This window comes from Leucopleurus acutus (assembly GCF_964270905.1).
Source record: "Leucopleurus acutus genome assembly, chromosome: 1".
NCBI lineage: Eukaryota > Metazoa > Chordata > Mammalia > Artiodactyla > Delphinidae > Leucopleurus > Leucopleurus acutus.
In genome coordinates, this window is record NC_139142.1 from 788,968 (window position 1) to 801,142 (window position 12,175).

Genomic DNA, 12,175 nt, shown 5'->3' on the forward strand with positions numbered 1-12,175 from the left:
CTTCCTCACTCTGGGAATTGGACTAAATGTGACTTAGTCTTAAAGGGAGCTAGAAAAGGCATTACTTCCACTAATTAATGCATCAGCACATTCCATCTCGGGAAGGGCTGTCTTAATGAGGTGCCTGGGGCATCCATTATTTATCTTACAAATACCAACTCAGGGCTTTGCTTGTGCCAGGCAGTGAGAGATGTCCCTTCTGAGGGTGCTGTGCTGGAGAAGCACAGACAGCTAACAGAGCCACTCTGTCCTCTCGGCACCCATCTCTCCGTGGCGACCCCTGTGCTACTTCCTCGACCCCAGATCCTCCCCTCTCCGGCCCATTTCCCGTACACTTGGTGCGCTCCAGGACCCCCGAAAAAGAGTCATTCCAGTCCGGACTGAAAACCTCACTCCCACCCCTCATTATGGGCATCTTGAATCAGTCCCTGTGAATCGCTGTCTCCTAGCCTCCTTTCCTTAACGCCAGTGGGGCAACTGGGGACCTGGGAACCATCGTATGTGAGGCCCGCACAGGTATAGCTCCTGGTACCAGAGTCGGGTCTCGGTAAGCCGACATAGCAATCTTCCCATTCCCTCTCCTGGTTTCCATTCCGCTTCTGCATCGGTACACCCGTTCTGCAGCGTGGCCCACACCCACGCATCGTCCCCCTTTCCCCCTTTCCGCGCCGCGAGCCCGCCGGTAGCTGTCCGTGGTGCTGACCGCAGGCGCGGCCCGCGCTCGGCCGCTGCGCACGCGCCCCGGGCGGGGCGCGCAGGACCCCGCCGGCGCCGCCACTGCGCAGCCTCCCGCGCGGATCCGGCCTGGCTTGCGCGCGGCGCCGGGAGACTCCCGCGGCCTCGTCTCCCGGCCTGCGCCCCTCGTCCCGCGTCGCCAGCCAGCCCCGCGGCCTCCTCCGGCCGCTTCCTCGGCCCGCCTGGCCCCGCCATGGCGCTCAACAATTTCCTCTTCGCGCAGTGCGTCTGCTACTTCCTGGCCTTTCTGTTCAGCTTCGTGGTGGTGGTGCCGCTGTCCGAGAATGGCCACGACTTCCGCGGCCGCTGCCTGCTCTTCACCGAGGGCATGTGGCTGAGCGCCAACCTGACGGCGCAGGAGGGCGAGCGCTTCACCGTGCAGGAGTGGGGCCCGCCGGCCGCCTGCCGCTTCAGCCTGCTGGCCAGCCTCCTCTCGCTGTTGCTCGCCGCGGCGCACGCCTGGCGCACGCTCTTCTTCCTCTGCAAGGGACACGAGGGGTAAGTGGGGGCGTCGCAGCTGCCCTGCACCGACAGACGCAGCCCTTACCCCTGGCACGGCCCCCCTTCCGTGCCCACAGCGTCCCAGGCTCTCCCTGACAAGGAGGAGGGTGAGTCCCTGCGTCCCCCATGGTCTCAGAGGCCCGAAAATATCAACCATCGGCCCTCACCACTTCCACGGAGACCGCCCTTTGTCTACACGCAGAACCGAGGGGCCACGGCGTTCTCCGCACCAGGACAGTGCTTCCCTCTCCAAGCGCGCATCACCACCCACACCCCGGGGTGCAAGTGTTGCATCGTCATCTCGGAGCCGATTTGGGCCTCGCTCTCTGGCCCAGCGGGGCCCACGCCCGTCAGCACCGCGGACAGCTCCCAGCCCGGCTTGGCCTGCTCCCAGCTCCGGGTGGAGGGGGAGGGACCAAGCAGGCAGGGGGCGACCCGGCTAACAGGGCATCCTCCCCCGTTCCCATCCCCCTGGGAAGGAAAGCCGGAGGGAAGCCCTCGAGGCCCACCGCTATGGCACACACCTTGGCCGGGGGATGGGGGAGAGGGAGCAGCCGGTGTGTGGGGCCCCGCTAGCCTCCGCCCCCCTCCCCCCCACCCCCCTGGGCTCCATTTTTCTCTTCACCTTGTCCTGTCCTGGCTCTGTTTTGTGAGAGAGTGGGATGTGGGTCCCTGGGCTGGGGTTCTCAGCCAGTAACACTGCCTGGGCCTCTACCCCTGTGGGACCCTGTGTGGCCCGCCCCACCCACGCCCAGGCTGTGGATCCCTGCGCCCTGGAGCGGCCAGGTCTCCTGCAGAGGCCCCGGGAGGCCACTCCTGCCTGTTGCCTGCCCTCACATCTACGTGGGAAGTCCACGCCTTCTCCCAGACTCTGCCCCCACCCTCACCCCCATCCATCATCTGCTGGTAGTTTTTAGTGGCTTTTCACTTCTTCCGGGGAGCGGGGCTCTGAGGCTGTGAGTGGGCAGGGACTCCTGAGAGCTCTCAGCTTGGCTTTGGCGTGGAGAGAGGGGCCGGAGAGAGGAAGGGGGGCTGCAGGTTGAGGAGGAAAGGGACAGCTGAGGCTGGGGGGAGGGGGTGAAATCCCAGCAACCCATGTGTATGAGTTTCCAGGGGCTGCTGTAACAGAGCACCACAAACTGGGGCTTACGACAATTTATTCTCTTACAGTTCTGGCGGCCAGAAGCCCCAGATTAAGGTGTTGTCAGGTTCCCTCTGGGGGTTAACATTTTCCGGCCTCTTCCTAGCTCCTGGCGGCCGCTGCAACCCCTGATGTCCCTTGCTTAGGCCTTTGTCACTCCAGTCTCTGTCTCCCTCTCCACATGGCCTCTTCTCTCTTTCCTTCTTCTCATAAGGATGCTAGTCATTGGATTTGGGGCCCACCCGAAATCCAGGATGACCTCATCCTGAGATCTTTAGCTTAATGACACCCACAAAGACCCTATTTCCAAATAAGGTCACATTCACAGGTACTGGGGGTGCAGATGTGGGCATACGTTGTCAGGGGACGCAATTCAACCCAGTGCACGAAAGTTCTGCATTCGGGGTCTGCAGAAGCCATGTGTCAGCCCGGGGCGTCCTCCGGGTGCTGTGTGTGGGGTGGGAGCTCTTCCCAGGGTGAGCCCGGGCCAGTCCCGGGGGGGCGCCTGCCCTGCTTCTCCTTCCCTCCACCGCACGATGGCTGGTGTCCCGAGGAGGCTTTGAGACACATCTGCACCTGTGGTGCCAAGGCCATGTGGTGCCCGGCCGGAGCCTCCAGTGCAGGTTGGGGCTGGGGAAGCATCTCTGATTACGAGACAGGGTCTGAGGCAGAGGACGGGCGGTCAGCAGGCGGGTAGGTTGAGGTCCCTTCAGTCTGGAAGCTGAGGGCAGTGGGCACAGGCCAGGCGGGGGCCACGGCTTGGTCATCAGCTGACGCCCATGGTTCCAGCTTGTCCCTACAAGACAGGTGACCTCAAGGCATTCAGGGTCTACCTGGTGAGGACGTGTAAGCAGCTGTCTAGGTGGGGCCCAGCCCCCCGTGGCTCTGAGTGGTGGGAGGTTTCAGAGGCACCACCAGAGGCTGGGAGCTAAGAGCCCCGAGCCTGCAAGGAAGGAATCCTGGTCACGCAGGACCGCCTGTTTCACACAAGTTGGGCAGCAAACCTAGGAGCCTAGGGACAGCTTCTGTCCTTTGTCATCTCATAGAAGGTGTCCGTCAGCTCTGTGAAACCATCCCCATCCCCATCTTAAAGACGGAAAACTGAGTCTCGGGAGTGTACATGCCTCCCGTGCCCTTTCACTGTGCCCGTCCCCTGAGGACAGAGGGGACCTGTGCTCCCATGGAGGTGCCCTGGCTGGAGGAGCACTTAGGGTCCTCTGTCCCTTTGCATCAGTCCTAGGGGCTCATCTGTCCTGCCACCAACGGCCTCGACCATGGCAGCCAAGGCTGGGCCACGCTTCTCTTCTCCAGGGACACCTGTTGCAGAATGTCCTTCTCAGCCCTCAGGAATTCCGGCCCAAGGCCACAGGTTGTCCCGCTGCCTGTTGCCACCCTGTCTACCACGCAAGCCAGTTGGTCAGCTGTGATGACATCTGTCACAAGTATCATCCTTTCTTCTTAGTTCGGGTTGTAGGAGCAGGTCAAAGCTCTTGGGGATGTCCAGGCCATGGCTATGCACCTGAGGGGACCCTGGGCGGGCTGAACCCAAGGCGCACGCACACCTGTTCACCTCTGTGTGCTCAGGGCTGAGCACGGGGCATGGCGCCCAGGACTCACCAGATTAGTGATTGTTGAGTGAATGACGGCGAGGTTCCTGCCCCTTGAGGTTTGCAGCTTCACAGCCACTCACGGGCCCTGATGTCTTTGCAGATTCACAGTCTGACCAAGGGTTCAGCCCTCTGGGCTCGCTGTGTCGGCCAGGTCTGTACCTGTGGGAAGGCTGGGTCTGCCTCGTCCAGCCACGGGCAGGACGGTCAGCTGAGGGCAGCCAATTCCGGCACGGTTGTTGGTCAAGCTGCATAGACCAGGCGAACAGGTGCTGGGTGGGTAAAGGGACTCGGGAGGGCCAGGAGGCCGGGAAGGGCAGGTAGAGAGAGCAGTGTGATGGGCGATGGCTCTCAGGGGTGTTGATGGCCACCGGACATCCGGCCCATGAAGGACACCACTGCCCTCCTTAGACTTGGGTTCTTTTGTTTGTTTGTTTTTTTGCGGTACGCGGGCCTCTCACTGTTGTGGCCTCTCCCGCTGCGGAGCACAGGCTCCGGACGCGCAGGCTCAGCGGCCATGGCTCACGGGCCCAGCCGCTCCGCGGCATGTGGGATCCTCCCAGACCGGGGCACGAACCCGCGTCCCCTGCATCGGCAGGCGGACTCTCAACCACTGCGCCACCAGGGAAGCCCTGGACTTGGGTTTTAGGGGGCCCTCCCTGTTTAGGGTTTAGTGTGCACCCTAATTCTCCTAAGGGTCCAACCTCAGACCGAGACCCAGGGTGGAACCCTACACTCTGATCTGTGTGAGGGGCTCATGGCTGGGTCTTGAGCTCGTGGTCAGACGCAGTGTCCGTGATGCCAGCTCCCTCCTCGTGCAGTGTGTCTCTGTGCAAATTGGGGACCCCTGATGGCTTGTGCCCAGGGGTGTGAAGGGTAAGGGGTTGGGGCAGCTTTTTGTACAGGGGGTGTCCTCCCGGTTGCTGGCTGGGGGAAGGAGTGAGTGGGTCAGTGGCACCTGTGGCTTCCGGGGCCATTGCTCTTTCGGGCCCCTGGCTGAGCTGAGGGTGAGTCGGGCCTGGGGGCCGGGCAGCTTTGCCGGTCCACGTTGCAGTGGTTTGTGATTGACGGCTGGGGAGCGTTGGGTTCAAACGGCCCATCTGCCTGCCCACACGTGTCCCTCAGCCTGCAGGTCGCTCCCAGGGCTTCCCAGGATAGCAGTCGCCATGGAGATGGCGCGTCCAGGCGGGGCACCCTGACAGGCAGCGGGAGGAAGATGAAGTTAACCCTGTGAGTGCTGCGCTCCCGTTCCTGACTGCTGCCCCGGCCTGTCGTTGGGAGGAGGGGGTGGGAGTCGTGTTGTGAACGCTGGGGGGCCGGGGCCAAGGGAGGCGCTCACACACCCGATTCTTCAGAAATCTGTAAAGCCAGAGCACATGCCAAGGAAATGACCAGAAGCCGACGGGAAGGGTAAGAGGAGGCGGCTGGCTGGCAGGACCCCAGCACGGGCCCTTCCCTGTCTCGTGGGATGGAGACCCCAAAACTGTGCCCATTTAATAGGGATGCGGCCGGAGTGTCGGTGGTTTCTGGCTCTCAGAGACTGTGCTGTAAATCGCCCTGAGAGGTGGGAAGGGGCAGCTCTCGACGGGTCGGCTGTGTCTCAGGCCCGCTGTGCCAGGGGTCCCACGAGGGCACTGCTGTGCACGCGGGGTGGGGGGCCCTCCTGGGCCTTTAGAACTCGGTGCAGGGTGGGCTTGGGGCCCCCCAGCGAGAAGGAGCAGGGTTTGACGCCGGCTGGTCACCCGCTGGCCTGCCCTCTGCACCCTGGCCGTCCCTCCTCCCACAAGCCCCGCTGCGGACAGGCTTCCTGGGGGGACGGCAGAGGGCTGTCAGCGGGCGGAGGGCACCTAGGGAACCGGCCGTCCCAGGGGGCTGGACTCCTGTGCCCAGAGCGGCCTGCTCCTCTGCTCTGACTGTGGAAGCTCGTCCCTGGCCTCCCTGGGACCGCCATGTTCTCCTTGGCTGGAGCCGAGTGTCCATCCAAGATGGAGACGCCAGGGGCGTAGGCTCTGCGTAACTTCTGCTTTCCTCGGAGCACCAGCTCCTGGGAAGGGGGGCTCCAGTGGGCTGGGCCTTCCCCAACCCCCCAGCCCCACCCAGCCCCACACTGCCCCCCGGGGGGCACAGCTGGCCGTGAGCCCGTCTCCAAATCTGGCTCCCAAGGGTGACTCAGCAGCTTCTCCATCCCTGCGTCCCGCACCCCATCTCCTGTGGCAACTCAGGCCCCAGCCCGAGGGCTCCAGCTGTGCCCCTGGCTTGGGGGTCAGAGGGCGGTGAGCCCGACCCGGCCTGGATGATGGGCTGAGGTCTGTCCTGGGGGGATGAGAGCTCCTGAGTCGCCCCGCAGCTACGTGCCCTTCACCCACATAAGCTCCCTCAGTTCCCACTGTAACCCGATGTTACAGAGCAGAAATTGAGGCCCCCAGAGCACCTTGCGGAGTGAAGGTCACACAGCTGGCAAAGGGCAGGCGGGCTTGACACCGCCTCCGCTCGGTGACAGCTTCGGAGGGGGATGGGCCATAACGTACCTCTCTTCATAACTATAGGCCCCTGGCCCCTAATTCGAGCTCTCAGGGCCAGATGGATTTTGCCTTTCAGAATTGTGTCCATCAGGGTCCCAGGTGGGATTGATGACCGCCCAAGTGAGGAAAACCTGAGGACTAAGGTGTGGGCCAGGTGTGGGGCTCTGTCACCACCCGAGGGGCTGGGCAGGGTTCCGTGGATGAGGCCGCCCAGAGGGACAACCTTTGGTGGAGGGACGCCGCCAGCCTGAGGCTGCCCCCAGGAGGGACCTGGTGATGAACACCCCCCACCCCCACTGTCACGTCCCCCGGGCCCCCACTGGCTGGATGCAACCAGGAGCCAGGGAGAGGGCGGCGCCCTCCGTTGGGCCCCCCAGGCGGAGGATGGACGGGACGGGATCTGAAGAGCAGCTGCACACGATGGTCCAGTTCGGGCAGGGATTATGGTGCCGCGCTCACGGGGTGAGACACAGCAGGGCGTGGGCGGCTTGAAGCTCAAGCACAGTAAACACACAACCGTGACGCTGAGCTGGGCAAGGACCGCGGACGCCCGGTGAGCGCAGGCGCGCTTGCGCCGCCTGGACCAGCCTTTGGAGAATCGCGGACGGGGGGCCGTGGCAGGCGTGGAGCTCCCTGCGCACGGCTCTCACCTTCGTCCCGTCGGCCTGGATCCTGGGTGTGGAGGCCCCACGTGTATGCGGGAGTGCGAGTGCAAACATGGGGCCAGACCCGCTGTCCCTGCCCTTTCAGGGGTGACTGTTGGGGTCTTAGGAACGTGCTCGCCCCTCCTCTGACGCTCTTGTCGGGGTGTCGAGTACCGACCCCTTGGTACTCGGCAGGGCGGCCCTGGATTGGGCCTGTCGATAGCAGCCCTGAGGGATCTTTCCCTGGGGATGCGGACGGTCCCGGCTGTGACGAAGCAGCCCGGTCATTCGTGCTGTGAGTCGGGCACTGGTGACCTCGGTTTACCATCTGCCCGTTTTTCTGAGGCAGCTCCTGGGCCGGGACTGCGGCATCCATGCTGCGCTGTCCTCGGGGCCCAGCACAGGGTGGGTGGAGGCCCAGAGAGCGTCGGGCGGGTGGATAAATGGAAGAAACAACAGACGCAGGAGCGGCGCGTCCATCGCCGCTCGGCCTCGGCCGAGTCACTGCGTCCGGTGACGACAACCTTGATGTTTTCTTGGCTGAAACCCCAGCTGCCACCTCGTTTAGTGAATGTTCCCCGTGGAGCCAGGTTTGGTCGGTCATTTCCCTCAGATTCAATGTACGGCAAGCACTGATGTCCACATCACACCTGCAGCAGGTTAGATGCTGTCCCACGTGGGGGCGTTCCCTCTGCCCACCCCGCCCCTGCCGTGGGGCAGCCCTGCGCCCCCTGCCCCCTGCGGCATCAGCTCTGCCGACTGCTCTCCTGCAGGACTCTGGATCTCCAGGGGGTGTTTTGGAGATGCTGGGACGGTGGATGCTTATGGGCCGGCAGGAGAGTCTGGTGGGCGGGTGCTCCCACCACGTCCCTCCCCCCACCCGCCGTGCCATCGAAGGGCAACGTCGGCGCCCTCTGAAAGCACCCGGTGGGGGCCGCGCTCCCGTGGACCCTGGAGAGGCCCTGACCCACGGGGCGTTGCAGCCTGGCCCTGAGCGAGCTCTGCCCTCTCGGCCCTGCCTCCTGGGTCCCCCAGGTGCCCGCTCTGGTCACCCCTTGGCCTTTCAGGTTTCAGTGGAGAAATCAGAGCAGGGTCACAGACCCCCAGGCAGGTGCAGGCCAGCCGCACTGATGACTGTGCGGGCAAATGGCCTTGGTGGGTACCCGCGAGGGTGATCCACCTTGACCTTTTCAGCATGGGTGCTGGTTCTGATGCTTCGGAACCAGGCGGCCTTGGGTTTGAATGGTGGCCGTGACTCTGCTATAAGACGGTCCCCAGTCCCGGGCTTTGGGAGGACGGGCTGGGCAGCTCTGGCCGGCGCGTGGGCCTGTGGGGTGAGGAACGCTGCCGGAGGGGAAGCGACCTCTGGTGGCCCCGCTTGGCCCTACCCCGTCATCGGGGGCCCAACCCCAGGTGGGAACCCGCGGGTCGGGGGCTGCCTTCCTGCTGCCGCCTGGCCCGCAGGGGTGCTGTGGAGACGGGGGTGGCGCGGTGACCGCCCCTCCCACCCTCGCTGCAGCTCCTTCCTCCACGCCTTCCTGAACCTGCTGGTCAGCGCCTTCGTGGTCTGCCTGGTCTTCATCGCCAGCACCATCGTGAGCGTGGGCTTCAGCATGTGGTGTGACACTGTCACTGAGAAGGGCACCGTGCCCCACAGGTGCGCCCTGGGCCCCGCCCGCCTGTCCTAGGATGATGGCTTCCTGCACGAACCCCACCCTGAGCCCGCAGCTTTGCTCATCCCGCCTGATCCCCGCCCTGTGCACACCTGGCCACCCCTGCCCTGGGGCCCATACCCCCTCCCCAGTTCAGGGAGCCCACAGCAGCTTCACACAATAGCAGGGGCCCCACAGACCCTGGGGGTGGATCGGGGTGTGGTGGGGGATGGAGGCCTAGGAGGTCAGAGGTTCTGGCTTCCCCGTCATTGCTGACACGCGGTTGGGTGACGGGACCCCCTAGGGTGGGCTCCAGGTCCCGGAAGGCCCTGGAGAGCTGGCCCTGTGCTGCCGTTGGGGGCAGAGGCCTGGGCCCAGGTGTGGTAATGAGGCGGGTGTGGAATGTAAGGATGGAGGGGGTGGGGACGGTGAGGGACGGGAGTGGAAGTTTCTGGTCGGAGGGCGTCGGGGACACAGGCCTTCGGGGCTGGGACGGATGCTCTGGGCCCTGAGCCGGGGGCCATCTCTGGCTTGGGGGCGGCCCAAGGTGGAGCATGGTGACTGCCTGACCCGCAGCAAAGGGCTGCCCCCTGCCCAGCCCTAAGGGGCATCATCCAGTGCCCCAGGCCATTCCCCTGGAAAGGCAGGGACCCTGGGTTACCTCTTCCAGAGACTCCAGATTCTTTAAGAAAAATCAGATCTGGAACCTTAGAGTATAGAATGGACAGAAGATCCGAAGTGGGCGGGGGCAGGGCGCATCTACCTGCTTATCCTGCACCTTTACCTTGGGGGTCCCCGGGGCGCCTCTGTAGCAGCTTGGGGCACACAACAGAGGAAAGTTCAAGCACCCTGGGTGGGTGGCTCTTTTGCGGTCCACACCAGGGCAGCCCCCTGTGGGCTGGGGTCTTGCCCATGCTGAGCTGTGCCCTGCCTGATGGGCCCCCGGCCACCTGCTTTCTCACCCCGCCCCCCCCGCCCCCCCAGAGCCATCGGAGCATGGGCAGGCCCCTGGGTATGGCCTTGGGCTTCTCTAGAAAGTCTCTTTACCCTCACAAACTCCATTTCCAGCCCTTAAACCCCATCCTCCAGGCCTTTCCAGGGCCTGCCTGGACCTCTGGGCCTCCCTCTTCCAGGCCTCACGCTCCTGGTAACGTGTCCTGACATCTCGGGATGCTACGGGCCCCTGAGCCCAGGCCTCATTCACTCCAGGCTTCTGAGGCTGGCCTGGCCCAGCCTGTCTACAGACAAGGAGCTTGTGCAGGTCACCAGCACGCTGTAGTTTACCCTGCTGTTCCCCGCTGTTGCACTGGCCCGTGCCGCCAGCCCCAGGAGGTGAAGAGTGAGCGGGTCAGGTGGGCGGGGCTGCCCCCATGGACGCCCACGGCGCTTCAGCTGGGCTACTGTGTAGCTCAGTCCGGGGACCAAGGGGCTAGAAGCAGCAGCCCTGCGCCCCTGCTTCTGAGGCCCCTGGCTCTGCAGCGCTGTGGAGCTGCGGGGGCCAAGGCTGGAGTCTCCGGGAGAGTGACGGGCAGCGCTGGTGGCCCCCACTGTCCAGCGCCAGATGGGGGCCGGGTCTGCGGGTTCCCTGCCCCACAGGTGGGGCCCCACCCCACCTTGGGGGCAGCCCCTCGCCGTTCGGGGGTGATGCTCTGCTCCCCCCCATGCTTGGTCCCCCAGCAGTCCCCATCCACCCTGCGTCTTGCCATTTTTAGCTGCGAAGAGCTCCAGGACATCGATTTGGAACTGAATGTGGACAACTCCGCCTTCTATGATCAGTTCGCGATGGCCCAGGTGGGTGGAGCTGCCCGGGCAGGAGGGAGGCCTGCATCGTCGGGCAGGGGGCCATTCACTGCTGAACGTTCACCGAGTGCACAGCCCATCCCCCCATCCCAGCCGGGCAGGAAACACACTCGTAGCTAAGGACGGTGCCAGGCAGAGGAGATAGAGCTGGGTGAGCACTGGGCTGGGGGAGCAGTCGGGAAGGCTTCCCGGCGGATGGCAGGACCTTGGACACTGAGAGGATGTTTGCAGGGGGTGGGGAGGGGTGGGCTGTGGGGCGTCCTAGGAGGAGGGAACAGCTAGCTTCTGAGCTAACTGCAGAAGCGGGGAGGCCTGGGGAGTGAGGGGGTGGCCCTGTGCCGGGTGGCGCTGGGAAGGGAGCCGGGCATCATCCTGGGTCTGCAGTGCCGGGCCCGGGAGTCTGGATTCTGGTCCTGGCACCAAGTGGGCCCTCAGATAGACGCTTGAGGGCTCACAGTGGGTCCCCAGGGAGGGATGCCGAGGCAGTGTCTGAGGAAGGGTGTCCCGGGAGGGGGTCCGCCCCTGCATTTGGAGGAGCCCCCAGCCACTGTCAGGGAGACCCTTCTCCTCCAGCCCTTGTACCAGCTTCGTCCCCTACCCTCCAGGAGACCACGGGGCAACTCTGGGGACCCTGTCTGCTGGAACACAGGCATGTCGGGACATGTGGTCAGAGAGGGCCTGTCCCTCAAAATCTGCTTCTGACCCTGACGATGACCCTGATGGCAGGGATGACGGGGCCCCCGGGCAGGGGGTGGGTCCTTTCAGCACGGGGCAGGGCTCACCAGCCTGCAGTCCACCTCTGGGCCCACGTTGGCCAGTGGCTGGTCTGAGGCCTCTTTCTATGGTGAGGAGCCCTGTGGAGGGTGCTGGACGTCGTGTGGGTCCAGCTGAGATGAGCTGAGCCTGCCAGAGACACCTTCACACAAGTTTAGTGGGAAATGCCCCAGCCTGAATTTATGGAATTTATGCCGATCAGCTCAGGAAGGTACAGGCTAAGTCTGCTGACAGACACCCTCAACTGAGCCAGTTTAATTGCAGCTCGAGGCTGGTTCTGATTAAACTGTTTCCCCTTCAACTGTTTGGAAACAGCAGATAAAGGTCAATTTCTTCCGGCGACTGGAAGAGGCTCCATTACGGATGAAACGAGCTCCCTTGGAGCTGCGCGGCCCCAGCTCCTCGCGGGCCCTGTCGGGGTGCAAGCGTGGGCAGTTCCCAAAGCGTTTGCACAGCTTGGGGGCCGGAAGGGCCGCCAGATGCCGGGGCTGACGTCCCCGTCCTGTCCTGTCCCCGCAGCACCTCGTTCCTTCCCCAGCGGGTCCGTCCTTTTCCCGGGGGGCGGGTGGTGGCCACTGGGTCTGGCTGGCCCCCTCACCCCGCCCTCTGCCCCCCACAGTTCGGCCTCTGGGCCTCGTGGCTGGCCTGGCTGGCCATCACCATCCTGGCCTTCCTGAAAGTCTACCACAACTACCGCCAGGAGGACCTGCTGGACAAGCTGGTCCACGAGAAGGAGCTGCTGCTGGCCAGGCCGGCCCCCCACGCCTCCTTCCAGGGCGAGAAGAGCGCCGTCATCTAG

General features: G+C 64.2%; 1 protein-coding gene across 1 annotated transcript; it reads left to right on the forward strand.

Moving 5' to 3' along the window:
* Positions 1–928: 928 nt before the first annotated feature.
* TMEM179 (transmembrane protein 179) lies at positions 929–12,175 on the forward strand (the record flags this gene model as incomplete). The annotated part of the gene is made up of 4 exons (XM_082855912.1): positions 929–1,233; positions 8,670–8,807; positions 10,515–10,593; positions 11,996–12,175. The coding sequence occupies 4 exons, from the start codon at positions 929–931 to the stop codon at positions 12,173–12,175; spliced, it is 702 nt and encodes a 233-aa protein (XP_082712038.1).